Below are 27,127 nucleotides of genomic sequence, written 5' to 3' on the forward strand. Positions count from 1 at the left end.
TATCGCATTCTGACAGGTCCCTTGTGCCGCTGGGACACACAGCCTGGTGGAAGTGACACCATCCGCGTGACAGCCTGCCAGCCAGCAGAGCCCATTTGTACAGATTCCCGTGCCACGGCCTTGGCTAGTGAGCTGCACAGCTACCCCATGACACTGGCAGCCTTTTTGTTGGCCAACAGTGCACTAGCTTGTAGCGTGTGTGCATACAGCAACATGGGGAATGGCATCCAGGCCGAATAAACTGATCACGGCATTAAATGCACAGACCACTCTCGCGTAAACGCATGCATTTACAAACACAGGCACACACACACACACACACACACACACACACACACACATACATACATGTCATACCACCCACACATGTCAACTGTGTCTAAGAGCTGTCTATGAACAGACACAAGCTCTCTCCCCTTTCACATCACACATGACACCATACACCGTGCCACGCAGGAACCCCATTTCACCAGGGCAACCACACAAAGAGCAAAACGTGCACTGAGACCAGGGCAAACGTGTGGATGGGGGAGGGAGTGAGTGACAGAGAGAGAGAGAGAGAGAGAGAGAGAGAGAGAGAGAGAGAGAGAGAGGGAGGGAGGGAGGGAGGGGGGTACACGCGTGGTCACGGTGGCGACCCCCCCCCCACCCCCCAATCCGTCTCTGGCGCGTGATTGCTGAGGGCCACAGTGCCTGTGACATCTGCTGCGCGGAGCGGCGGGGTCCAGTGTCATATCTGCAGTGTGTGGTTTCGCAGTCCCGCCTGGTGATGATCGCTTATCCCCTTGCCACCGCACATATGCTCAGGACACGGAACAGTTGGACGTGGCCGTGGGCTAAACTGGGTCAGACTGCCACAGATGGAGCCCAAAACTCCCAGAGGGTCACTATCAGCTGAATAACAACAACAACAAAAACACCACACTGTCACACACACATATATACACACACACACACAAAAAAAGACAGCTGAATCTTGACAGATCAGGAGCATCTCGATCTATTCCATGTTGTCTTAAAGAAAGACAAAAGAGCTAAACAAAACATACAAAAAAATGAATCAAATCAAATCAAAAGAAAGAGGGCTCAGTTCAAACTGGGTCAAAGGGATATGCAATGCAGTGCAAACCCCTACCCTCACATGGAATGTCTGGATCAGTTAAGAGAGGTGCTGGCTGACAGGCTTTTGTCAGGCTCTCTCTCTCTTTCTCACTCTCTCTTTCTGTGACATCACACATCAGCTCCATTTCACTTTGATACATGCCAGCCTCATCGAACGCCTGGCACAGAATGCCAAGCCACGCTTCATTAAAAAGTTGTAGCTCACACCCTGCCGCCGCTGAGGAGGGCTTTCTCTTTTGTTAGCTTGTTTAAAACATCACGACAGAAGTGATCCTTGGAGAAAGGAGTGAGGGAAAACGCTGTATCCCTAGCTGAGGGAGAGTACTTTGTAATCACCTCAGGATACGGAAGTGCTGACGTTTGGAAAATCGGGCAAGCTTTGGGAATAGCCCCGGCAAGGAAGCATGTGGGGCTCTCCTGGTAGACATTTTAATTAACGATGCAGAATAAACCACACATGTTTTTGCACAGATGGAGAGAATAACTCATTATTGAGGTTCACTTCAAGTCCCTACAAGGTGCCAAGCAGCTATGATCCAGCCAGAGCAAAGAGTGGTGCAATTCCTTTTCTCAAGACATGAAGGCGGTCAACTTTGAATATCTGATAAAACACAATTTCATCATGTTCCCTTGTTGTTCTCCAATTTATCTCTCTCTCAATGACTCAGTTGGTCTTGAGGGACATGGCACAAGACACTCCTACATGATAAACATGCACGTTTGCAATTTACATCGCACATTTGTTAGGTCCACTGAAGGTGAAATGAAACCAGTTTTGGGACACCAGCAGTCAACATACCATGAATAAGGGTTAAGGAGACATCCCAGCAGATCTTGGGGTTTATCCCAACCGCAGAGCTATCCCCCTGTTCCGCATTGGCACGTGTGCTTGTGTATGTATTTGTGTGTGTGTGTGTGTGTGTGGCATGGAGGCTGGTGTGTGTTTATAGCACTGTATCTCTTGGAAAGGAGTCAAGTTTGCAGCTGCAGCCCCAAATAATTCATCGGTCCCCTCTGCGCCCGGGAGGAGCCACAGGTAGTTGATGAAGTGGCAGTGCCAAGCGTCCCAACTGGCGAAGACAAAGCGCAGCTGCTGAGAGTCAGCGCGGCCAGATGCCGCCGCCGAACGTGCCATGTGTTCCAAGCAGGGCAAGAGGGGGAGAGCGGCAACGTGTGCCAAGACATCCTCATCTGGTGCCAAACTGACACATGTTCTGGCAACTCCCCACGATTTCCTGCTCTCAACTCTCTGCTCTCAGAGAGGGAAGGGGGGGGGGGGGGGGGGCGGTAGAAAAGGGGGCGTCTCCTCCCGACTTCCTCCACTCTGCTTGGCATTCCCAGCCTTACGATTGGACGAGTTTTTGGCGCCCGCTGCCGGACACACTGGCGTACCCGCTTCTCTAAAGTGGCGTGATGATGATGCTAGCTGGCTGGCAGCCTGTGTGCCAAGCGCCAAACGTATGTTTACCAGCCCCCACCACCCCCCATTGGGCTTCCTCAGTGTGCCCCCTTTGTTGGTCCTCATTGATAATTGTGGGGTTAGCATTCCGTATTTTGCCCCGCACTTGCCCCGCGCCAAATGTAAGGATGATGTTCAAAGCCAGGCTGCAGATGCTAATCTGATTGATGACGCTTTTTTCCCTCCTTTTTCTTGGTTTCAATCCTTTTGCCATTCCTGAAGAATATGCCTCTCGTTTTTAGTTGTGTGTCCAACAAAAAAAAATGCAAGCTCGAATCCACAGAGATTCTGTTTTTTGAAGTATTCCCAGATAGAGAGTTAAGCTCATCTGGTGAGATCCTCTCCCTGTGTGTTTTCCTTCCTGTGCGTATGGAGGGATTGGTCTTTGACGATACTACTACACCAACTGGAGGGGAGATCCGGAGACAAAGCTCCCAGTTTGCAGGAACATGCCATCCTCGTTTGCGTTGTAGGGGTTTAGGGAAGTGAAAACTTTTTGAACGAGTGCCATGTCTGAACAATTCTTATCTGAGGCCCGCGACTGCCAGCTGGTGGCTGAGTGTGCCCGCACTGTGAAACGTGCCAAAGCTAGTTGGCACGCTGGCATCCTGGCACAGCGAATCCGATGGCAAGAGATCTCTCCTGGTGTGTCAGTCCACACACTCTTTTTCTTTCACCCTTTCCCTCCCTCTCTCTTTCACAAACACAAACACACAGACTTGGCTGGAATTTGACACAAATGGCTGGAGGTGACACATCTACCACAAGGGAAAACATGGCATGACCATGCACTTACGAAGATGACAAGATTGTATCACAATTTTTGACAGAAACAAATGCTGCAGAAACAAAGCTTTAACGTTTTACATAACGTAGCTTTTTTTTAAAATTACACATCAGAAACTGTAAGTGGGGATTTTAGCTTTTGTTGTCAAAAATGGAAAATATGTCCAGGCTAGAAAGCATGCAATATCCTGAAGGAATGCTGCAGTGTAGCCTATTTCCTTATGTATTCTGTGGCTCTTCTTAGATAGTTTCACACTTTTGCTTATATTTACAGTGATGTCCAGTAGGCTATGTAACAATGCCTGGGAGAGAGAACAAATACAAAATAAGAAAAACAAATAACTGTTGTTAATGTCAGACATTTGGCTAGGCATGTTAAGTGTTGCTCAAAACTAACTTCAGCTACACTTGATGACGATTTGAAACTGACCTGCTTATATCCACGAATGTTTTTCAAATACATTAACAATTAGAAAAAAATACAATAACTTGAAACACTGCAAAAAAATGACTGTATTTGGAGTGAGAAAGGCAATTGTGATGCTTAATGCTTAACCTACCCACCCACACACACACTACACACACACACAGTCACTGCTCCACTCCCCTCCCGCCCACACACACATCTTCACTGTCATCACTCACATACATCATACATACAGTAGTCTGCTTGCAATAGTAAGTCCCTTCACCATACTTGCAGTACACTGCCCCCCCCCCCCCCCCCAATACACAGCACATTGTCTCATGAGGAAGCTTCTCCAACACACATATTGCACACTGCCCTCTCCCCACATACACAGCACACTATCCCATCTCCCCTGTCATCCCCCCCAACACACACACCAAGACCCCTGGCAGTTGGGTTAGCCCAGGGGTCGGCAACTTTTTTTGCCTGGAGAGCCACTTTTACCAAATGTGTTATTTTTTTAATCTCAGAAGAGCCACATAAAGACGGTTACAAGAAAAAGTTTGGATATTTAACATACAGTTACTTTCATTCAACAGAGTATTTTTAAATACATTTTCTACTAGTTTTAATGTGCAAGTAGGCTAACTTGAAATGTAAAGTGGAATGACAGAAGTATAGGCCTTAGGCTTCCCATGTAGGCTAAACACCACCCCCTTTTTTCCAGTGTCCTTTGGTATGCAAAGTAACATCATAGTTAACAACACAACACTCAATTTTCGTTGGCGAAATTGAACATTAATTAGGCCTACCAGAGATTAGATTTGGTGATGGCCTTGGAGTCTGGTTGGCTCATATTCAGTGAGGTGAAGTTTCATGCAAGAATTGAGGCTGTCACCATTTAAGGGCAACTCCACGCAAAACTGTCATATCTATAACGGCAACTAAATACCATGGCATTGTGTTGGCGTTATGGATGTGACAGTTTTGCACGGAATTGCCCTTAAACGTGAAAGCAGGTTTGTCTTTATATTTTTCATATGTGAGAAAGATTTCTCACATGCAAGTGGAACCGAACAGGGTTAACACAGCGATAGTAACTTGTTGCAGTGTGCGATATATAACGGGCAGTTCATTTCGCATTTTCAGAATCAGTCTTCGGATGGAAACTTTCCCATTTCAGCCTTGTGTTCGCGCTCGAAAGCTGTGGTCGCTGACGTTTCCTTTTTGACATTTTCCTTATCTAGCCTACAGCAAGCGCACACATCAACAATAACAATTAAAGTGTTCTCGTTGAAATGGAGGGAAATCGGTGATTTTGTTTGATATTGACATGGCAACGAACCGCGAATGTAACAATATTGTGCAGCTACGGTTACGGAGTCAAGTGAGATGGAAAGTTATATAGGCTTAATTACTCAGATAGACCTACAATATTACATTTTGAAAATGAACAAACTAAAATAAAATACTAATTAATTTAATTTTAATTAAATACTCATTAATTATTTTCAAAAGCTGAGCCGCATCAGAGGGATCAAAGAGCCGCATGGGTTGCCGACCCCTGGGTTAGCCCATTGAGCCGTGGATCTGCCCAAGGTTTCTTCCTTGGTAAGGGAGTTTTTCCTTTCCCCTGTTGCTCTTGGGTGCTCCTTGTTGGTGCTCCCCCACCTTTCTTATCTAGCCCTTGCCACTTAATCTACTAAACCCCTCTTCTACTGCACTTTTTACCCCCCCAGTAACTATATGCATGTGACAATAAACTTCCTTGTACCTTGTACTGTTCAGATGAGTTGACGGGCAGAACGTGTAACCATGTGTCTGTTTCTACACGGAAGGAAATGGTGATGTACCGTTCACAACGTGACTTTAGTATGGGTAAGGTGAATGTTTTCTGATCATAGGCTACAGTTTTGTTTCCGAACAATGAAATCCTGTTGTATACATGTGAAATATGTTGACGGTATTATTCGATACCACAGTTTAAATTATATAGTTGGCAGCTATTGCAGACCATTGTAAAACCAAGTAGTTCGTAGATATAATAGCTAGCATGTCATGTTGCTAGCTACATGCTAAAGTTGCCTCTAAGCCCAATCAGCAATGTAGCAATGCTATCATTGTGCCTACTTTTAAGCACCCACGCGTATTTTATATGATTTATTAATGAATTAGCTACCTGCATACCTCTTTGGTTTTTGCAGCACATTGTCCATTTGGTAGAATGTTTCTGTAATGATAGATATAGATAGATAGATAGATAGATACTTTATTGATCCTCAAGGGGAAATTCAAGATTGTAATAATGTAAGCCTTGACTCACTACTAACTAGGTACATAGGTAAATGACTCAAAACAGAGTGACACCTTTAATGATTGAGGGCATGATAACATTTACCTATGGCATCTGTCAAGATAATCACCACTGTTAGTTATGACTGATTTATTAAATATTAGGCCATTGTAAAAATTAATACAAGTCCTTACTGTTTGACCCATCACCACCAATTACATTTTAATGGACTGGAATTTATAGCTTGTTTGTGTAGCCTAAGAGTTGTGCATAGACTTCATTATAAAACATAGTGCTAATAGGGAAACAACACATAAGAAGGCAACATAACAGAACCTTTGATATTTTCAGGTCCACTATAATGGTGAGCTGACAGGCGTGTGAATGAGCCGATTAGCCTCATCTTTTTACCGTTATTCACTATGTTGCCATTGCCATTGACCTCACTCGTGGGTAACAGACATTGTCTGGCAAGAAGAGGGTGCTCAAGCAGATGGATGCTTTGTGACATAGTGCGATGGAGGGCGTTTGTGACTTCAGGAGTCCGGCAGGCCTCTACCACGCCAGGAGGTAAAGTCAACCCTGTGTTCTCCCGAGCCTTGGGGTTCAGAGACAAGACTGCCATAGTGGACAGCAGTGGTAGTCATACTTACAGAGACCTTTATGCCAGAAGCCGAGGGTTGGCTGGCCGCATCGCTCGGACCCTGGGCTGTGAGTCCGGAGATATCGGTGGCCAGCGAATATCATTTCTATGTGCCAACGACGCCTCTTACAGCGTGGCGCAGTGGGCGTCCTGGATGTGCGGGGGCACGGCGGTGCCCCTGTACCGCAAGCACCCACCCTCAGAGCTGGAGTACATAATCACCAACTCCCAAAGTTCCCTGCTCGTAGCGGGTCATCCGTACGTCGACACCCTGGAGCCTCTGGCTCGCAATCTGGGCCTCCCATGCCTTCAGCTGCCATCCACCCTCGACCTGCCTGCCCTGGAGACGGCAGACACAGAAGGACTCGTGGGTGACCTGGCGGAAACTGACTGGGATGAGAGGCCCGCCATGATCATCTACACCAGCGGGACGACAGGCAGGCCTAAAGGAGTCCTGCACAGCCACAGCAGCATACAAGCCATGGTAAGAGACCTAGCCAGCATTATTATTATCCTTCCTCGTCATCACTGATTTACAGATTGCTCTTTGGTAAATCAATCAAGCAGTTTACCCATATATTGGCATGGTTTTTCTCAGCGTATCTTCAGCAGAATTTTCAAAAAGATTGACTCAAAAAGCAGCTGGTCCTGACAAGCTTATTGATTAACTTTATTCATCCCTAAAGGGGAAACTATTTTGCTACCCTGGTCAAGATCAGAGGAAGGGTTCTGAAGAAGTGTAGTGTACAACTCAACCCTATATTTGTCAGCTTTCTCAAATGTCACTTACACATTACATTCAAAAGGCCTGGAAAACCTCACTTAAAGTGCCGGTACCAAAAGTGGCAAACCATCTGCTTTAAACTGTTATCGTCCAGTGGCCTTAACATCTGTTGTAATGATTAAGAGTCTTGAGAGGATCATTTTAAAACGTGTTCTAAGAGGTGATCTTATCAACCCCTGGGTCATTCCACGCCAACTCGGCCACCCATGTACATGACACCTCTCAGATTTTGCTGAAAAGCGGTGAATATATGCTACCATGTTACCAAACAAAGGAATCTGAACGTTCCGTTCCGAACGGTTCCGGTTGGCCTATGTTTAACGTTTTCGTTCTTGCATGCGTTCCGCCACCATCATATCGGTCCTGAACCGGTTCGGAACGCAAAATATCGTTCGTTCTTAAAGTTCCGGCAGTGTTTGGCGGGCCTATCAAGTCTATTTTTGTGGACTTTACCTTAGAATAGACGTACTCATTATTTCCCCTTGATTTCACCTATACCGTAGCTATGCCCAAAAATAATAAATCCCAGGCGGCATCCAAAAACATTCAGATGGGCTATCCATCCCATAGCCTACAGACTTACTGTAGGCCTAACCTATGCCTATAAATAATTTCTTATCAAAAATATTTCTGGATACGTGCTAAACTCCTTACCTGGTTGTAGCCTAAGTTTTATCCATATGGAGATCTTCAAACGAACCTGTCTGTTGCTGACAAGGCCTATCTCAAATTTCCCGTTTCACTCTTCTACATAGAATAGGCTATAATTGCGCAAACATTTGAAATCCCGACTTTAAAACGACAAGGCGTGGACAGGCAAAATAGGCTATTACACATAGGCTACAAACAATTTCCAAATCAGTTTCAGTAGCCTACGCTACGAGCTGGCCTAAGATCCGAAGTGGCAGACGGATAGGTTACATTACAACAGCAAGACAAAATATACACATTTGGACCAAAGGTCCATTTAAAATATATAGAGAACGAAAAAAAAAAAAACGTTATTAACCGGTTTTGTGGATTTCAGAATAACGTTTCTGTTCCGGAACAGTTGAAGACCATTTTGTTTTCGTTTCCGTTTCCGCTCCTCGTAGAATTCCGTAAAATTCCGTTCGTTTTCGTTCCTTGAACCGGTTCGGAGCCCTGGAGGTGGGTCACCAAAGTCCTAAAAAATGTTGACGGCATGTGTGATTTTTCACTTTTTGGGTGGCCGTAGCACCACAATTAATGATCATATTTATTCTAAACAGGATTATTTGTTATGTGGGAACCTTGCTCTTGCCAAAATTAATTTGAAGGGTATGGTACCACTGGTGGGGGTTTCATGGGGGTCCATAAACCCTCTCCGGCAGAGGTGACTCTTTTGGAACCCCATATTTGGACCCCAAAATGACCATGTGGGCACTTGATGATCCTAATGGGATTTATACCAGATAAAGATACATATTTGTTCTTTCTTTTAATGAAATAAAAATGTTGACTATGAAGCTCCATAATATGAATTTTATTCTTCATAATGCACCATTTTGGACATTGTTTCCAGAAGTCTGGAATGTAGATCAGGGAGAATTTAATGATGATAAAGCATGAAAATAGTGGAAATAACTTATTATTATGCTCAGTGATGGCAAACAATTAAATACTGAGACTGTCATGGATTAACCCCTTATCCCCCATGAAAGAGACCCTCCATCAAACTTCAAAATTGATAAATTAAGAACATTACATTCTTCTTTGTTAGTGCAGAAGATATTAAAAAACACAAGGAAACATATGAATTGGAGAGACGTTACGCCTCGGCCAAAACGATCAGTGGAACACAATTGCATCATTGCTTTATACCAATTTCCAAAAATAAGATACGGATAAAAGTAATATCACAGGATACAATATTCACAGATGTCAATGCAGAACAACAATCAGATTCAGAATACTTGGATACAGAACACCCGGAGGCAGAACACTCGCAGTCAGATCAGCCACAAAACTTAGTTTTCCAGCCAGGAAAATACATTGCCTGTATCTATGATGATGACGGGTTCATTGGAAGCATTGCTGAACGTTCAGATGAACATGGTGACGTTTTTGTGAAATTCATGAAGTGTGTCAACAACATCCTCACATGGCCATAGGACTAAAGACAGATCCTCTGTTGGGTGCCATTCCAACATATAATTTGTTCAGTGTGCCACACAGTGCTCGCCAATACAAACTTGACCAAAAGGACGTTGACAAAATTATGCCACTGCTTCCACAATTTCTTGGATAATAGTTAAAGACACTATTCAATTTAATTTTCAATTTTATTTGGAGAGTGACAGGGGCAAGGAAAAACTCCCTTTTATTTGTAGTGTTCTTACACTATGTAATTCTTGTTATTTAGTTCTTTAAAAGTTTGATGGAGGGTCTCTTTCATGGGGGATAAGGGGTTAATCCGTGACAGTCTCAGTATTTAATTGTTTGCTATCACTGAGGATAATTAGCCTGGCTAGCGCCACCACTTCTCAATGAGACGTGGTCTGGGAACCAAACGTTAATTTTCTCGTATTTGAAAAAAATGCCCAGATCCGTTTATTGGGTGCCACAGATGTCTATCAAATGCGTCTGTGCATAGCTCATCATCGTCTTGCTTTCCCCCTTGTTCTGTGATTGGTCCCCTATCTAAGGCGAAAATTTGCTCCATGGTCTCCAGGCTGCCTTAGCAGCGTGAATCAAATCGCGCGCAAGGCAGCATGGCTAATGCTGCCTTGCAGGCTAGAGGATAATACTTATATTAGGATAATTGAGGATAATACTTATATCAGTATTTAATTGTTTGCTATCACTGAGGATAATACTTACTTAAGTTATTTTCACTATTTTCATGCTTTATCATCACTAAATTTCCCCTGATCTACATTCCAGACTTCTGGAAACAATGTCCAAAATGGTACATTATGAAGAATAAAATTCATATTATGGAGCTTCATAGTCAAACATTTTATGTCATTAAAAGAAAGAAGAAATATGTATCTTTATCTGGTATAAATTCCATTAGGATCATCAAGTGCCCACATGGTCATTTGGGGGTCCAAATATGGGGTTCCAAAAGAGTCACCTCTGCCGGAGAGGGTTTTTGGACCCCCATGAAACCCCCACCAGTGGTACCATACCCTTCAAATTAATTTAGGCAAGAGCAAGGTTCCCACATATAACAAATAATCCTGTTTAGAATAAATATGATCATTAATTGTGGTGCTACGACCACCCAAAAAGTGAAAAATCACACATGCCGTCAACATTTTTTAGGACTTTGGTGACCCACCTCCAGGCTTGGAATTTCAACATTCTGGGGGCAAGGCCACTTGGCCTTCAGTTGGGCATATTTGGTGGAGGGCACAAAGGCCAACGTTAACTATACAGTAGTAGGCTATAAAAGTTGTATTTAGCCTATTCACTGCAGTAGACCTGCATCACTGTATGAAACATTACAAAAACATGAAACATGACACATTACATATAACTGTAAATCATCTGATCATCTAATATTTACAGATATCTAGGCTATATTTAACATTTATTTGATATTTGGCCTGTTATGAAATCATGTATTGAACAATTTAAGCACAGCTCAGCTTTAAGAAAGTCAAATAGCCTAGATGCATGCTTAGCATTTTGTGATCATTAAGGCTACTTTCACAAACTCATAGTCAGCTGTCCTCTGATTTACCGATATCTAGGCGACATTTGTAATATTTATTTTGTATTTGGCCCGTTATGAAATGATATGGAACAATTTAAACACAGTGTAAAACTTAAAGCCCAAATTTGGAGACCTCCATGTATGTTGAAATTTACTGCAAATTCAAAACGGGATTACTCTGGAACGGCTAACTGTACAGGGGACTGCTTTACACATTTGTGTTCGGTAAGGTCTGCTGTTTATTCTGATATGTGGTTTGTCATGTGTTAAACGAGGGGTTCGTGAAGTATTCCGCCGAGATGAATGGGTAGGGAGATGGACGCAAAACCTTCAGTGGAATTTATGATTAAATTGAATGATATTATTTACTTTTCTCGCGAACCGTTCATCACAGCAATTAGCGGCTGACATCGTTTAAAAGCTGAGAAAAAGCTCTTTCGTGTGATACTTGTGATGTCTGTGTGATGAGTAGGCTACTTCGCAAGTAGTTCAACTGAGAAGAATGGGTGAATTTGGACGCACTTTCTTTCTTGCGCTAACTTTCTCCACTGCGAAATTTGCGCTGTGAATGCTAAGATTGTTTTGACAGGCCATAGGCTAAATATATATCGCTATTAGTAGGACGCAAAGCAGAATATTGAAAGAAGGGGGCACCAAGGCCACCGTGGCCTGTAAACCTCTGATTTTCAAAGGGGCATCACGGCCAACGCAAGGGGCTACGACGGCCATGGCCGTCGTGGCCGCCATGAAATTCCTACCCTGCCCACCTCTCACCCAAACAGTAAGAAATGTTGATTCTGCCTCCAGAATTGTGTAGTATAGGCTACAATGAACTACCAAACCAGTTTCCAGCCCTCTACCACTATTAGAACAGACATTATGGCCTTCCAAAAATGGCAAAGGATGAAATGTGAAATTCCAATGTGTCAATTAGGGCAGTGCCACCCGAAATTCAAATGGACGCCACGGGCAAACCGTTTGAGATATTGACCTGAAACTTCAGATTCCCTCGTTTGGTAACATAAGGCATATTTTCGCCACTTTTCAGCAAAATCTGAGAGGTACCATGTACATGATACCTGATATTGGCTGTTTTCACATGGAATGACCAACCTTGCAATTTGGATACAGGACTGAAATGAGCACTGGCCTCACATTATGATGGAGAGGCTATTGCAGCTGGGAGTTACTGGTGACGTCACCAGATGGGTTGAGTCCTTTCTGACTGACTGAGTACAGTGTCTTCTCCGATTAACACAAACACCGGGGCTCCACAGGGGAGCACAATTTCTCCAGTCTTATTTACCCTTTATACAAATGAATGTAGAAGCAACACACCGAAGCATGTTACAATCAAATTGGCTGAGGACCCAATGATAGTGGGTTTGATTACAGGACAATGATGAAACCAGCTACCGTGCTTGGGAGATCAGTTTGTAGATTGGTGCAGGTCCAGTTGTCTTCTTTTAAACACAAAGAAAACTGAAGAAATCATATTTGACTTTAGAAGTGGTAGCTAAACCCACCAGCACGACTATTGATGGGGAAGGGATGGAAGTATTACTGAAACAATAATAGATACTAAACTATCATGGAATCCTAATACTTATGCCATCTACAAAAAGGGTCTGGTGGGTGGGACTAGGCTATATTTCATGCAGAAGCTGAGACAGTTCAGAGTAGATAGTGATAATATGGTTATTTCTATACCGGTACATTCTTTTGTTGAGAGTATTTTAACTTTTTGCTCCATTGCCTGGTATTTTTTTCTGTCAGTGACAAACAAAAATAAATCACACAAGATTTCTTTGACCATGATCTGCGAATCCAGAGTGGTAAGGAAAGGACGAGCAATTAGAGGTGACTGGGTTACATCCTATTCCAGGTATGAGAGGTGCTGCCATCAGGCAGAAGGTATAGGATACCTTCCTTTCAAACCAACCGGGCTTGCAGATCATTCACCCTTACCAGTATTACACTGTTGAATAAGTTAGGAAGGGAAAACAATTTGATTATCTCTGTGTGTTAATATGGCACATTAGTGCTATATTTAAATGCCACCGATGGTCCTGCACTTTACTATTCCATACTTGATGTTGTGTATTGTTTTTGTGTGGGTGTTATGGGAGTGTGTGCTTTTCCTGTGTTGTCTGTTGTCTGTCTATCTATATATGAAAAAATCTAAAAAGACCATTGGGAGTAGTTTTGCTTTTTGCAGTGAAGGGCCTTGCTTTGTACTAACTTGGCTACAGAATGTCTCTAGAAGTGATTTCTCGTAAAATGTTGTGAGTTGCTTACTATTTGTACATGTAGGCAAATATAGGCGTCACATGGAAGAGTGATCGTGGGTCAGCAGGAGCGCTCACATGCGTTCGCTGGCAAGTGGTCTGCCTCTGCTCCTAGCCTAGTGTGAGCTCTCTGCTCGACCGGGCCGAATCTGATAGTGTGCACACAGGGACAGTTTGCCTTTGTTCCACTTGAGCTCTTCAAATAATCAAATGATCAAATGAAATGATTTACACTGTGTTTAATCAAAGGCTATGTGAATGAGTGATGCTTCAAGCAGTGGAGGATTATTTCTTCTTTCAAAACTTTTTTTTTTAAAAATGATTTCTTTCCTTTCTTTGTCTTTATGTCTTTCTGTTTTCTACTGCCCTTTCTTTCTTTCTTTCTTTCTTTCTTTCTTTCTTTCTTTCTTCCTACCACCGTCTATCTATTTTTATTTGTTTTCATCCAATTGTTTATCTGTCTTTCTTTCTTTCTTTCTTTCTTTCTTTCTTTCTTGTCTATCCATTTCTTCTTTCTTTTTCTTTCTTTCTTTCTTTCTTTCTTTCTTTCTTTCTTTCTTTCTTTCTTTCTTTCTTTCTTTCTTTCTTTCTTTCTTTCTTTCTTTCTTTCTTTCTTTCTTTCTTTCGTCACTCTGCAACCCCAAAAGGTTGACCTGCATGCCCAGCAGAGTGGAAAATGAGATCACCCTCAATTAAGGGGGAGCTTCATTTGAAAATGACATGCCCAGGGAGCTCAGTGATGGCAGAAGGCTTGACTTCTGGCACCCGCCACTCTCATTACATCCAGCTGCTTGAGAAACTCGCGGCACGCTGGAAGGCGTTAAGACAGCTAACCGGCGATACAGTCGACTCTTGCCACTTATTCACTCACACACACACACACACACACTCGCTGCTGCCTGCTCTCCGCACAGAAAACAGGCAAGCTTATGCAAAGCAGGGTTGACCTTTTCACCCATTTACAGATAATTTCCACATAAATAGCTTTACTTTGAGCTCAGATGAATGTGTCACTTTGATATGAAGCCTACATGAGGAAAAAAAGGTTACAGAGAAAAGGTGCAATAATGGCTGTTAAGAATACATTATTATTACATTATTATTTTGTATTAAAAGATATTTGGATTACTGGGTGTTCGACTGACAAAATTATGTATGAAACAAATTCGCCTCCTTGCAGTGCAATTGTCACAATGTCTGACCTATTTATATTAATGAGTGTGGGGGGACAGATTGGGAATGCTTGATAATGTGTAGCATATTGTTCCACGGCAGGCCTGTCTCTATTTGTCAGAGGTTTGTCACAGACGTGGAGGAGAAGAGGGTGAGGGGATGGCTTCCAGCGCAGGCAGGCAGGCAGGCGGGCTGGCCAGCAACACGGGCAATTGGGTGTAAATCATTCTGAACAAAGGGCCCTGCTGACCTCAATGCGAGCAGAGTGTGCGAAGGAGCAATTCCGCTAAATGTCTGACAGGCAGTCATCAGCCCAGCAGCGTGTGATGGAAACGGCCATATCCACGAGCTCGCACGCCACACCGTGACGTGTTCGTTTCCCTCAGCCACACTCTCCAGTCACCACAAAGGCCCTGTGCTTTTATTTTTTTTAAAGAGCCCCGATTCAGTTGTATTGTGTTGATTCTAGTCAACACATATGACTAGCTGATGGCATATTCCATATACCTTTGACTAGCTGATAACACATATGATTAGCTGATAGCATATCCCATATACCTCAATGTGCTCTGTGGGTGGGAAGTCTGATTGCTCTGTAGTGTGATGGACTCTCTTTCTGAAACGTGTGTGTGTGCGTAGCCAAAACAGCTTTTTACTCTTCTCTCCAATGAGTCACCATGTCTGCCATGTCTGTAGGTCCAGTGTCTGGTGTCGGAATGGGCATGGTCCGAAGACGATGTCATCCTCCACACCCTGCCTCTTCATCATGTCCACGGCATCGTCAACAAGCTGCTGTGTCCACTCTCCGTGGGGGCCACCTGCCTCATGCTGCCGGAGTTCCACCCTCAGAAGGTATGGCTTGGCCTCACAGCGCCCCCTGCATTTCAGTGGGGTGCACAACACGCCATTTTTTTGTCTTGCTTGAATTCGCTCAGTATTCTAATGAACAAGTGCATCACTCATGCGGCATCACTCATGTCTGTGTGGAACTGTCATTGTCTGCAGAGGTTCAATCAACATGGATTATTTTGTTTGCCTTTTGGGACAGTCATAGATGTATGTAGAGTCCTCCAACCACTGATTATTATTAAACAACCATTGATTATTATCAACGACGCCTCAGGAACAAAATGATCCTTTATCAGTTTATCCTTTCTATTCTCTAGATCGTCACCACCCAGTTCAGTTTCCGTTGGTGCTATACCTGTGTTTGTCGTTTTTCCATTACTGCTTTTAAAGGCCACAAATAGCGGCATTTCAGTCAGTATTTGTGATCGTTTTCGCCACTGCACTGGCCAGTAGTCATTAAGTCTGGCGCTGGTAAATGGCGAGTGCCGTGCTGGCCATGCCGTGCTTGGCAGTGTGTAATGGACTTCTACCTCTTCACGCCAGGCTCCACTGACCCATGTTCCTCTCCTCCCTCCTCTCCTCCTCCACCTCCACCTCCCCTCCACCCCTGGGACTTCTTTCTTCAGAGCAGCTCAATGAAGTTGTGCATGGAGGTGCTGGAGGAGGCGGTGTGTGTGATGGGGTGTGGTGAGGTGAGGCGGGGTGGGGAGTGGAGGAGAGGAGAGGAGAGGGTGTGTGCGTGTGTGCGTGTGTGTGTGTGTGTGTTTGTGTGTGTGTGTGTTCAACCTTATCGGTTACTTGTCAGAGGCTGCACTAATTGTAGCCGCGCTGCTGTACTGCCAGGGCTGCAAGCGTCAATACGAGCGCCAGGAGCTGACAGGCTGGGGCTTCTAGACCGTGTGTGTGTGTGTGAGAGAGATACACACACAGAGCCTCCTTCCCCTGGAGGACTGTCACAGTAAGCGTTAGAGTCTGTGTGATGGATTGCCCTGCGTAGCTTTGTATCTGACCACGCCAACTCTGGCTAAGGGCTTTAGAACCAGATCAATCGATGGGCTGACATTGAAGAATGATACTCCCACTGTATTGTGGAGTGTGTGTGTGTGTGAGGGGGGGGGGGGTGGCAGGTGAGGAGGGGTGATGGTGTTTTTTGAGTGTGTGAATGTGTGTGTGTGTGTCTGTGTGTGAATGTGTGTTTAGGGGGAGTTAGCGGGGTTTTTAAGGGACTGGGGGAATGTAATGGGAGTCAAGGTGTTGATTGACAGGTAAGGGCTGAAGAGGCCACGGTAATAGAAGGCAATCCAGCACAACAGAAAGGAGCTCTCTCTCTTTTGTTCTTTTCCCTCTTTCTCTCTCTCTTTCTCTTTCTCTTTCTTCTGTGACCTTGAATTCTCTCTCTCCTGAAAAAAGCAACTTTGTTTCGAGTAGATCAAAAGGAATTTGGGGATTGCGTTTGTGCTACAGTATGTGGGTCTTTTAGTTCTTTTCCCCCTTCTTTCTCTCTTTTAATATTTCCAAGGACTAACGTTACCGTGAAAAGAATTTTTAACAAAGCCAAAGAAAATCAATAATTGAGGCAGCACCAATAGACGTCAAAACCCAGCGCAGAGCGCTCAATGTGGCCGGGAGAATAAAAAAGATATGTATTAAAATATTGATGCTGCCCCTGCGAGTTCCTCCAGAGCCAGAGGCATTATATCATTTTGTTTTGTTTTTTTCCACCCATCTGTATTTGTGCACACGCTCCCTGGCTGCACTGATGAGGCATCTCTTGCGTTTGTGCGGAGTGGAAGCCTTTTTCCCATTAATCAGTTCATCTCTGCAGCATCTATGAGATCTCTCGTCAATGTGCAGCCTCTGAAGTACATGAAGGTCTCACTGCTGTCGCGTGATTGAGAGAGAGGGAAGCTTTAAAGGCGATCCCAGGGAGATAATGGCGAAGCGCAGTGAGTGTCAGATTCACAGACTCGCAGGAGCGGTTAAAAGGGGTTATCCTAAGCTCCCAGACATCATTCTTTTCTTTAAAGCCAAGCTGTTTTCCCAGTTCATCCAGCACCATGTGTATCTAGTCATCAAGTGACTTGGCACATTTCACACTGTAATAAGTCAGCCATGTCATCTACTTATCCATGTTTCTCCCTGTCTACAGACCTTGGTGGTAAATCCACAAGTCCACTGAAGTCTTTCAACCAGAGCTATGGCACTGTGTATCACTATGATCGTATGAAAATAAAATAAAGTCTTATTCCAGCCGTGTGGGTGTGTAAGTAAGTACCGTAAGTAAGTGGGCCACATTCCTCTCCAGAAGCCCAGCGCTTGACTGCTGTTGAGCAGACCTCCCAGCCGCAGGGGCAAGAGCAGGGGCAGGGAGCAGCAGGCCAGGGGCAGGAGATGGAGGGGGGGGGGCAGATGGGGGGCCTCTGCACCTGAGCCCCCTCCACCCTGCCCTCCTCCGCAGCCTGCAGGTAGACGGCTGCTCTCTGACAGACATAAATGGCCTTTTCCTTTCCTATTGAGTGGGCCCTTGCCCGCACCACTCCATTGCGTTTTGATAGACATGGGCCTGAAAGCAAGGCGCGGTAGCATTAAATAACATGCTTGTCGGAGCGGCCCTCTTTTTTCCGTTTCTATCCTTCAATCTGTCTCTCTGTCTCCTTTTCCCAGCTATTTGCACTCTGTTGTGTTTCATTCTGTTTTCTGTTTTCATTCTCTTTTGGCACATTAAAATCTCTGTTCAGGGCTGTTAGTCAGTATTCATTGTAAGCCGGAATGTAACAGGCTCTCCTTTTTTAGATGCCGAAAACAAATACTCTTTGTGTGTGTGTGTGTGTGTGTGTGTGTGTTCTATTACATCTTGAACATAGTTTGCAGATAAACGGCACTACCCACCTCCCTTACACACTCTAATGCTCTCATTTCATATGGCCTTCTTCTTATCAAGGTCATGAGAATTAAATAGCATTACAGAAAGGCTAGCAGAGCTCTCTCTCTCGCTCTCTTTCTCTCTGTTGAGGAGTGTGGTTGGGTGGAAATGGGGTGGGTCTTTGTGTGTGTGTGTGTGTGTGTGTGTGGTGGTGGGGGGGGGGGGGGGGGGGGGGGTCTGTGTGTGTGTGTGTGTGTGTGTGTGTGTGTGTGTGTGTGGTGGGGGGGGGGGGGGTTTGTGCGGGTCTGTGTTTGTGTGTGTGTGTGTGTGTGTGTGTGCTCTGAGAGGCAGGGCTGATGAAAAGAGATTGCCAGTATTAAGAGAAAGAGGAGGAGGGACTGACACAGCTCACGTACCTAAGGAAGGTGCAAAAAGGATGAGCAATGGGTTGTAGATAACAAGGTGTGTGTGTGTGTGTGTGTGTGTGTGTGTGTGTGTGTGTGTGTGTGTGTGTGTGTGTGTGTGTGTGTGTGTGTGTGTGTGTGAAGAATGGCTTAGACATAGGAAGACTGATAAGAGTGGGGAAGGCAGTGAAGCAGCAAATAATGAAATAGAGAGAGAGAGAGAGAGAGAGAGAGAGAGAGAGAGAGAGAGAGAGACAGAGAACAAGTATGTGTGTGTGTGAGAGAGAATGTGTTTGTTTGTGTGTGTTTGTGTTTGTGTGTAAGAGAGAGAGAGAAAGAGAGAGAGGGAGACAGAGAACAAGTATGTGTGTGTGTGTGTGAGAGAGAATGTGTTTGTTTGTGTGTGTCTGTGTTTATGTGTTTGTGTGTGTGAGAGAGAATGTGTTTGTTTGTGTGTGTCTGTGTTTATGTGTGTGTGTGTTTGTGTGTAGGAGAGAGAGAAAGAGAGAGAGAGGTTGAGAAAGGGAAAGTAAGAAAAGATAGAGAATGGGGGGGGGTGAGGGCTGGAGCAGACGTGTCTCTCCCAGGGGGAAGCAGAGCCAAGAAGAGAATCTGTCGTTCACCTTCAATTAATTCATGCTCCTCTCCCACTGTGTGCAGCAGGAGCAGCCAAGCATGCAGGAAGAGGAGCTGTGTGTGTGTGTCTGTGTGTGTGTCTGTGTGTGTGTGTGACAGAGAGACGTTGTGTGTGTGTGTGTGTGTGTGTGTGTGTGTGTGTGTGTGTGTGACAGAGAGACTGTGTGTGTGTGTGTGAGTGTGTGTGTGAGACATAGACAGTGTGTGTGTGTGAGACAGAGAGATTGTGTGTGTGTGTGAGCGAGAGATACCGAGAGAAAGAGAGAGTGCGTGTCTGACTGTCTCTGTACGAATGTGTATGTCAGTATCCATGAGAACATGAGACATGCTTGTGTTTATTATTGTTTATTCTGAAACACGGCAAACAGTTTTACTTAGTGATGTATGCTTAGCAACAGTGTTATTGTGGATGTTAGTGTAACTGTTATGTCTGTGCTATTTTCATGAGATCATTAATGCACATATGTTATAGGCTAATACAGTTAATTCTATATCACAAAAAAAGTAAGAGCCTAAGGATATTAACAGTAAATCTGGTGATGTTTTATGGCGTTCTTATCATTGTTGCAATTACTTGTTGGGTTAAAAACTAAATAAAAAATAAAGACTATTCTACTTGTGCAGCAGTTTAGTTTGTACACAACAAACATCTAAGCACTCCCAGATTATAAATCTCATATTTGATGATTAAACCAGTTTTTTCTCGGCCTCATCTTTGAGGTTTTTGAAGACTTTGAATCAATATCATCACCATCTAGTGATTTTAGCCTCCCCCAATAACCCGTAAACTTTGTAAAGCTGTCTTTGTCCGTTCCTCTAGCGTAACCTCTGAGCACATGTGGATCTTCTTCCAAAACCTCCTAGGTGTGGGAGTGCCTGCTGAGCTCCAAGGCCCCCATGGTGAGCGTGTTCATGGCTGTGCCCACTGTCTACTCCAAACTCATCCAGCACTTTGAGCAGCACTTCAGCCAGCCGCGTGTCCGGGACTTTGTCAAGGCGGTGTGCAAGGAGCGCATCAGGTACACGCTGGGCCCCGCCCGCACGTCCGCCGCTCAACAGCACACACATATGGACACACACACACACACACACACACACACACACACACACACACACACACACAGAGACACAGGTACACGCTGGGCCCCACCCGCACGTCCGCCGCTCAACAGCACCGACATATGGACACACACACACACACACACACACACACACAGACACAGGTACACGCTGGGCCCCACCCGCACGTCCGCCGCTCAACAGCACCGACATATGGACACACACACACACACACACACACACACAGACACAGGTACACGCTGGGCCCCACCCGCACGTCCGCCGCTCAACAGCACAGACATATGGACACACACACACACACACACACACACACAGAGACACAGGTACACGCTGGGCCCCACCCGCACGTCCGCCGCTCAACAGCACAGACATATGGACACACACACATATGGACACACACACAGACACAGGTACACGCTGGGCCCCACCCGCACGTCCGCCGCTCAACAGCACAGACATATGGACACACACACACACACACACACACACACACACACACACACAGAGACACAGGTGTGCACAGACATGCACACACGCATACACACGCACACACAGACATATGCACACATACACACACAGACACACGCATACGCACACACACGCATACACACACACACAAAGACGCACACACACACACATACAGTATACGTGCGCACACACACAACCACACATATACACACACACACACACACACACAGTATACATGCGCACACACACAACCACACATACACACACACACACACACACACACACACACAGGAGTCCCTCTGCAAGCTTTTGATGTACAGTATGGATCTGAAGTCCTGGTGCATTCTGATGCCATAGATTAGATGGTATCGTTGAGTTAACTCCCAGTCAAATACTATCAGCAAGCACCAGCGATGTGTCCTAGAGATGTCCCAGATAGGTGTCGCATTGATCCAAAAGTATATTGTATGGTATGTTGGTCAACTTTTGGTATCTTGAAGAATATATGGCTTTGGTTAAGAGCTGATCAGTTGAATGACACCGTGTAATTGTCCTTCTTACACCTTCAAAGCATACGATTAGTAGTTCTCCATTGTATGAGGCATTTTTTGAACTGATGAATGTCAAGTGAAATGATCAGTTGTAATAATCTATAGGGATCTGTGATATTTGTATAAGTAACGTGAATGCTGCATGTCTGTTATGTTGTATATTGAGTTTGTAATTCTGATTCTGATGTCAGATGTGTATGTTGTTTGTCTGTAGGCTGATGGTGTGTGTGTGTGTGTCCGTGTGTGTGCTGTGTCTTTAAGCTGATGTCTGATGTGTATGTTGTTTTGTCTGTAGACTGATTGTGTGTGTGTGTGTGTGTGTGTCTGCGCGCTTTGTCTGTAAGCTGATGTCTGTGTGTGTTGTTTTGTCTGTAGACTGATTGTGTGTGTGTGTGTGTGCGTGTGTGTGTGTGTGTGTGTCCGTGTGTGTGCTGTGTCTTTAAGCAGATGTGTATGTTGTTTTGTCTGTAGACTGATTGTGTGTGTGTGTGTGTGTGTGTGTGTGTGTGTGTGTCTGCACGCTTTGTCTGTAAGCTGATGTCTGTGTGTGTTGTTTTGTCTGTAGACTGAGTGTGTGTGTGTGTTGTTTTGTCTGTAGACTGATGTGTGTGTGTGTGTGTGTGTGTGTGTGTGTGTGTGTGTGTGTTGTTTTGTCTGTAGACTGATTGTGTGTGTGTGTGTGTGTGTCTGCCTGCGCGCTTTGTCTGTAAGCTGATGTGTGTGTGTGTTGTTTTGTCTGTAAGCTGATTTTGTGTGTGTGTGTGTGTCTGCGCGCTTTGTCTGTAAGCTGATGTCGTCTGTGTGTGTTGTTTTGTCTGTAGACTGATTGTGTGTGTGTGTGTGTGTGTTGTTTTGTCTGTAGACTGATGTGTGTGTGTGTGTGTGTGTTGTTTTGTCTGTAGACTGATTGTGTGTGTGTGTGTGTGTCTGCCTGCACGCTTTGTCTGTAAGCTGATGTGTATGTGTGTGTGTGTGTGTTGTTTTGTCTGTAAGCTGATGTGTGTGTGTGTTGTTTTGTCTGTAGACTGATGGTCTCTGGCTCTGCAGCTCTTCCTCAGCCGATTCTGAAGCGCTGGGAGGAGATCACAGGCCATGTGCTGCTGGAGCGCTATGGCATGACTGAGATTGGCATGGCCCTCTCCAACCCTCTCAGGGGGCATCGCACGCCAGGTACTGTCTGTCAGAGGTCCTCTCTGTGCCACTTTTATCTACCTATAGAAGTCTGTCAGAAGATACCATAATACTATCATACACTAATACTAGAATATCTGAACTTAAGCAAATGGATTGAGAGTGTTTTGAAGGGGCTCACACATCCTAGAGATACTTGCTATGACGAGTAAGAAACACGGCAGAGACGCCAGTGGACCTGTGGCCAGACACTTGGAGAGAACTTGTTTTCAGTTTTTGCCACCATATTTATGAGCTACAAATGAAAGGTTTTTTTAAACATCTCCAGTCCAATCCAGTTTCTAAACCAAGATGCAGGGCTTAAAGATTTTAGGCACTGTGCCTGAATTCAGCCTGCCAGCCTATGACATCTTCAAAAATGTCTGATAACTTCAGGCACAGGCATTTTCTTTGCTTTATGTAAATGAGCTTGTGTCTGTCATGCAGAGATTCTCTTCATGTGCGTGTTCAACCTGTTTCACATTTCACTAAGCTCCGCATATACTCCAGAGGTTATATCTGAAAGCAGCTATAGTGTTTATTATGGTGCTCTCTGAAGCCAGACCCTTGTTGGGGGAGACTTGCAGATTGTTTTCTTACAGTGGCAAACTTGTTTCTGTGAACTCCGAATGGCTTTGTTTGGATGTAAACAAGTGAAAATAATGATGTTTGATCAAAAATTGCCAGACTTTCCTCTGGAAGCTGGCTATCCAAGACATGGTTTGAAGTTCACCTGCTTAAAATGCAAAGTTGCCTTTTGAGTTTATTGCTGCATAACTTCTACCTCTTTTTAGAGAAACCGCATCCAGTTGTTGTTTCATTCAGTGTTTAAATAACAGTAATCCCTGTCATTCCCAGCAACTGTGATGTAAGTGTAGTAATACTCAGCAAAAACTTTATCTATGCAAGTGTAATCGATCTTATATTAAGATCAAAAATGTAGTTGGTATTATTTTTAGTATAAAGAGATTTTTTCTTGTAAGATCATCTTGACTTCATTTAATGGGCATTGGGCATCTTATTTTAAGACTTATTTATCAGAACAATTTTGCTTAATGCGCAGGTAGCCAAATTTGCTTGTTTTAGTATGCTTAGGTTTGTAATCATTTGTGTTATATTTTGAGAGCCTTTTTTTGCATTTTAAATCTACATCGTATTCATTTTAATTTGGTTACAAAATGGGCTCCGGTACTTTTGTTCTATACCTGTGTGCCTGATGTTAAACCTGTTGCTTATTTTTCTGGGACAAGATGTGTGTTTGTTCTATTGCATGTATTGCTGTTCATTTGGGATTTCCCCCGTGTTTTGCTCAGTGGTCTTGATGTTTTGAGTGCGTTGTTGCATGTGTGACGTGCATGTTTGTCTGTTCTGTCATAACAATGCCAAGTGGTAATGCGTGTGCTGCTTTGAGCGTAGCTGGAGTGCTGATGCAGGGCGGGTGGGGTGTGTGGGGGGTGGGGGGGGCCACGGGAGGTTCCGGCGGCCTGGCTGCCATCTGAGCAGAGCCACGTCAAAGCCCAGCCCCACCACGCCGAGAGAGAGAGACAAAGACAGACATTGTGTGTACGTACGTGTGTCTGTATGTGTTTGTGTGTGTGTGTGTGTGTGTGTAGCTGCCATGGAAAAGATGTGTGTGTATATGAGAGACAGAGAGAGTTATAGAGAAATATTGTGTGTGTGTGTGTGTGTGAGAGAGTGTTTATGTATTGTGTGTCTGTGTGTGTGTGTGTGTACGTGTACGTGTAGCTTTAAGTGACACAATTTGAGGGGGGATTTGGTGTCATTGTTTTGTTTCACTCTTGTTGTCTCTGTAAAGCTGTGGCGCGGATGAGGATGATGATGATGATGATGGCGTCGGCTGCTGCTTATTCCAGCCCTCATCGTCGCCGCCGTCACCGAGCATGTCTACGTGAGCGGGGTTTTTTCGTTTTTATTATTAGCACCGGTCGGAAGCGGGGAACAACGACAACAGGTTGTGTTTAATCCTCGGAGGTGGTGATTAGGAGAAACACAGACAGCGCTGCTCTCTGACGTCGGTGCCACTGCGTTCAGCTTGGATCGAGCGAACTTCTCTCCTCTCCTCTCCTCTCCTCTCCTCTCCTCTCCTCTCCTCTCTCTCTCCTCTCTCTCCTGTCCTCTCTCTCCTCTCTCCTCTCTCTCTCCTCTCTCTCCTCTCCTCCTCTCCTCTCTCTCCTCTCCTGGTGAGGCGGATGAGAGGCTGCGTATGCCTCTGTTTTCATAAAGTAGGTTAAAGCAGATCAATATCAGTTGTCTCACGTTGCTGTCCTTCACCAGAACCTTTCGAGCTTGTTAACACTGAATGAATGCACAAATACACACCTATGCACATTTTACACACACACACACACACACAAACGGAAGCAAATCAAAGTACTTCCGGTACTTCCGGAAAGCTTTGTAGTTGTTATTTCTGTATGCTCCAAATGATGCATTTATGTTTACTCCGGTGTAGAGCTCTGGGTGAGCTACTGGTTAGTGTTGAGGCTAGTAGGGCAGTCATCCCAACAATCCCCACTATGCCCTTTGCTTTTCTTGTCTGTCTGTGTCTCCCTAGTGATCTTTCTCTCCCTCCCTCTCTCCCTCCCTCCCTCTCTCCCTCTCTCTCTCCCTCTCCCTCCCTCCCTCTCTCCCTTGCTTTGCCCTCTGCACATTCTCTGGCAGGAGACACATGTCCTCTCTCACTTGGCGTGACTGCACATGGCCTCGCCGCACTCTCTTCTCCCCCCCCCCCCCACACACACACACACACACTCCCCCACTGCTCACTCTATTCTCCCACCCCCTCACTTTCTCTCACTCACTTTCTCTCTCTCTCTCTCTCTCTCTCTCTCTCTCTCTCTCTCTGTCTGTTCTCTCTCTCTCTCTCTATCTATTCTCTCTCTCTGTCTATTCTCTCTCTCTCTATCTCTCTCTCTCTCTCTCTCTGTCTGTTCTCTCTCTCTGTATATATATATATTTATTTATCACACTGTCTGCCATTTTGCCTGTTTACCATTTACCCCGTCTATCCTGTTGCCCTTCCACATGTGTGTGTGTGTGTGTGTGTGTGTGTGTGTGTGTGTGTGTGTGTGTGTGTGTGTGTGTGTGTGTGTGTGTGTGTGTGTGTGTGTGTGTGTTCTTCAGAATAGAACTCCAGGGTGTGGGTGAAGTAACCGTGAGTGACAGGGGGCTTGTGGAGTAGGGGTGATGGGATGAGAGGGGGGTGTGTGTGCCTTGGGTGTATGTGTGTGTGTGTGTGTGTGTGAATGTGGGTGTTGGCAAGTGTGTTTGTGTGTTCATCACATTGTCATAATCAGGCGCTGTTCTGCTGGTACCTCCCTCAGAGCTGTTAATGTGGGCTTTGTGCAGCTGTTTCATGGCGTTTTGTGTGATTGATTTTAGGATCAGTGTCATTGCTAACCACTCACTCCTCTTTATACTACAGTATACACTCATGCATCCACATAGGCACCATAGGAGGGCTGTCTATAGCTCCGTTTCCATCAAGCGTACGCTTCATACGCACATGCACTCACACACGCTTACACTCGCACACACTCATGCACACAAACAAACATGCAAACAAACAGCCACCCACACACAGAGGTACACACACACACACACATATACACACACAGACACACACAGCCAACCTCGGGCCCTTGCATTAGCATTCCGGTGCGTGCTGCACTCCAAGCCTAAAAGCCATATCCAGCCATCAGCACCACCCAACAGGGCCCTGCCAGTCAGTCGGCGGATGAGAGAAGCCACTGCTGATATCGCCATGGTTATTTAGTTCCCTGTGTGAGTGGGAGCAGGGGGAGCAGGGGGGCGCGGTGGAGGGGAGGGGGGGGGGGGGGAGCTGGAGTGGGGCTCTATTACTGTTATTACATTATTCTGCCAGGAGGTGCTCTTTATGCCCTGTCACTTCATTAGTTATTTTCAGACTGTCACTCACCAGGCCACACACACACACACACACACAGGCCCCATCAGTTTGCCACACAACAAATCACATGGTCTTAACTTATGTATGTGTGTGTGTGTGTGTGTGTGTGTGTGTGTGTGTATATGAAGGTGATAAATGGAAAGAGAATGATGATGTGTATGTGTGTGTCTGTGTGTGCGTGGTTGTTTGTGCTCATACCTGTTTTTGTGTGTGAGGGACAAGAGGGAGGAAATAGAAAATGTGTGTGTGTGTGTGTATGCATGTTGATTTTTTTTATTATGAAGTTTTTTGTTAGTGTGTAATGGCTGTAGACCAAAGTCAGGCAAGAGTCTGCACTCTTGTGAGCTGTTCTTTATGCACATTTGTTTAAATGGGTGGGTTTGAACAGAAATGAAATATATATTTATCATGAATGTCAACACAAGTACAGCTGTTACATTCCATTCCCTTTTTTCTGTCCTATTCAAAGACATGGCTTACAAACTTAATCAAATATATCTATTGTTCCATAATGTAAT

The 27,127-nt window shown here is 44.9% G+C and overlaps 1 protein-coding gene across 1 annotated transcript in view; it reads left to right on the forward strand.

Annotated features, from left to right (window-relative positions):
• The first annotated feature begins 5,357 nt into the window (after window positions 1–5,357).
• Window positions 5,358–27,127, forward strand: part of acsf3 (acyl-CoA synthetase family member 3) — a 59,839-nt gene continuing 38,069 nt past the window's right edge. The window contains exons 1-6 of the mRNA XM_042061936.1: window positions 5,358–5,387; window positions 5,565–5,654; window positions 6,421–7,196; window positions 15,336–15,491; window positions 20,256–20,410; window positions 22,515–22,660. Of these exons, the coding sequence (XP_041917870.1) occupies window positions 6,492–7,196; window positions 15,336–15,491; window positions 20,256–20,410; window positions 22,515–22,660 (1,162 nt within the window). The 5' untranslated portion in view covers window positions 5,358–5,387; window positions 5,565–5,654; window positions 6,421–6,491. The remainder of the gene's footprint in view (window positions 5,388–5,564; window positions 5,655–6,420; window positions 7,197–15,335; window positions 15,492–20,255; window positions 20,411–22,514; window positions 22,661–27,127) is intronic.

This window comes from Alosa sapidissima, chromosome 14, assembly GCF_018492685.1.
Source record: "Alosa sapidissima isolate fAloSap1 chromosome 14, fAloSap1.pri, whole genome shotgun sequence".
Lineage (NCBI taxonomy): Eukaryota > Metazoa > Chordata > Actinopteri > Clupeiformes > Clupeidae > Alosa > Alosa sapidissima.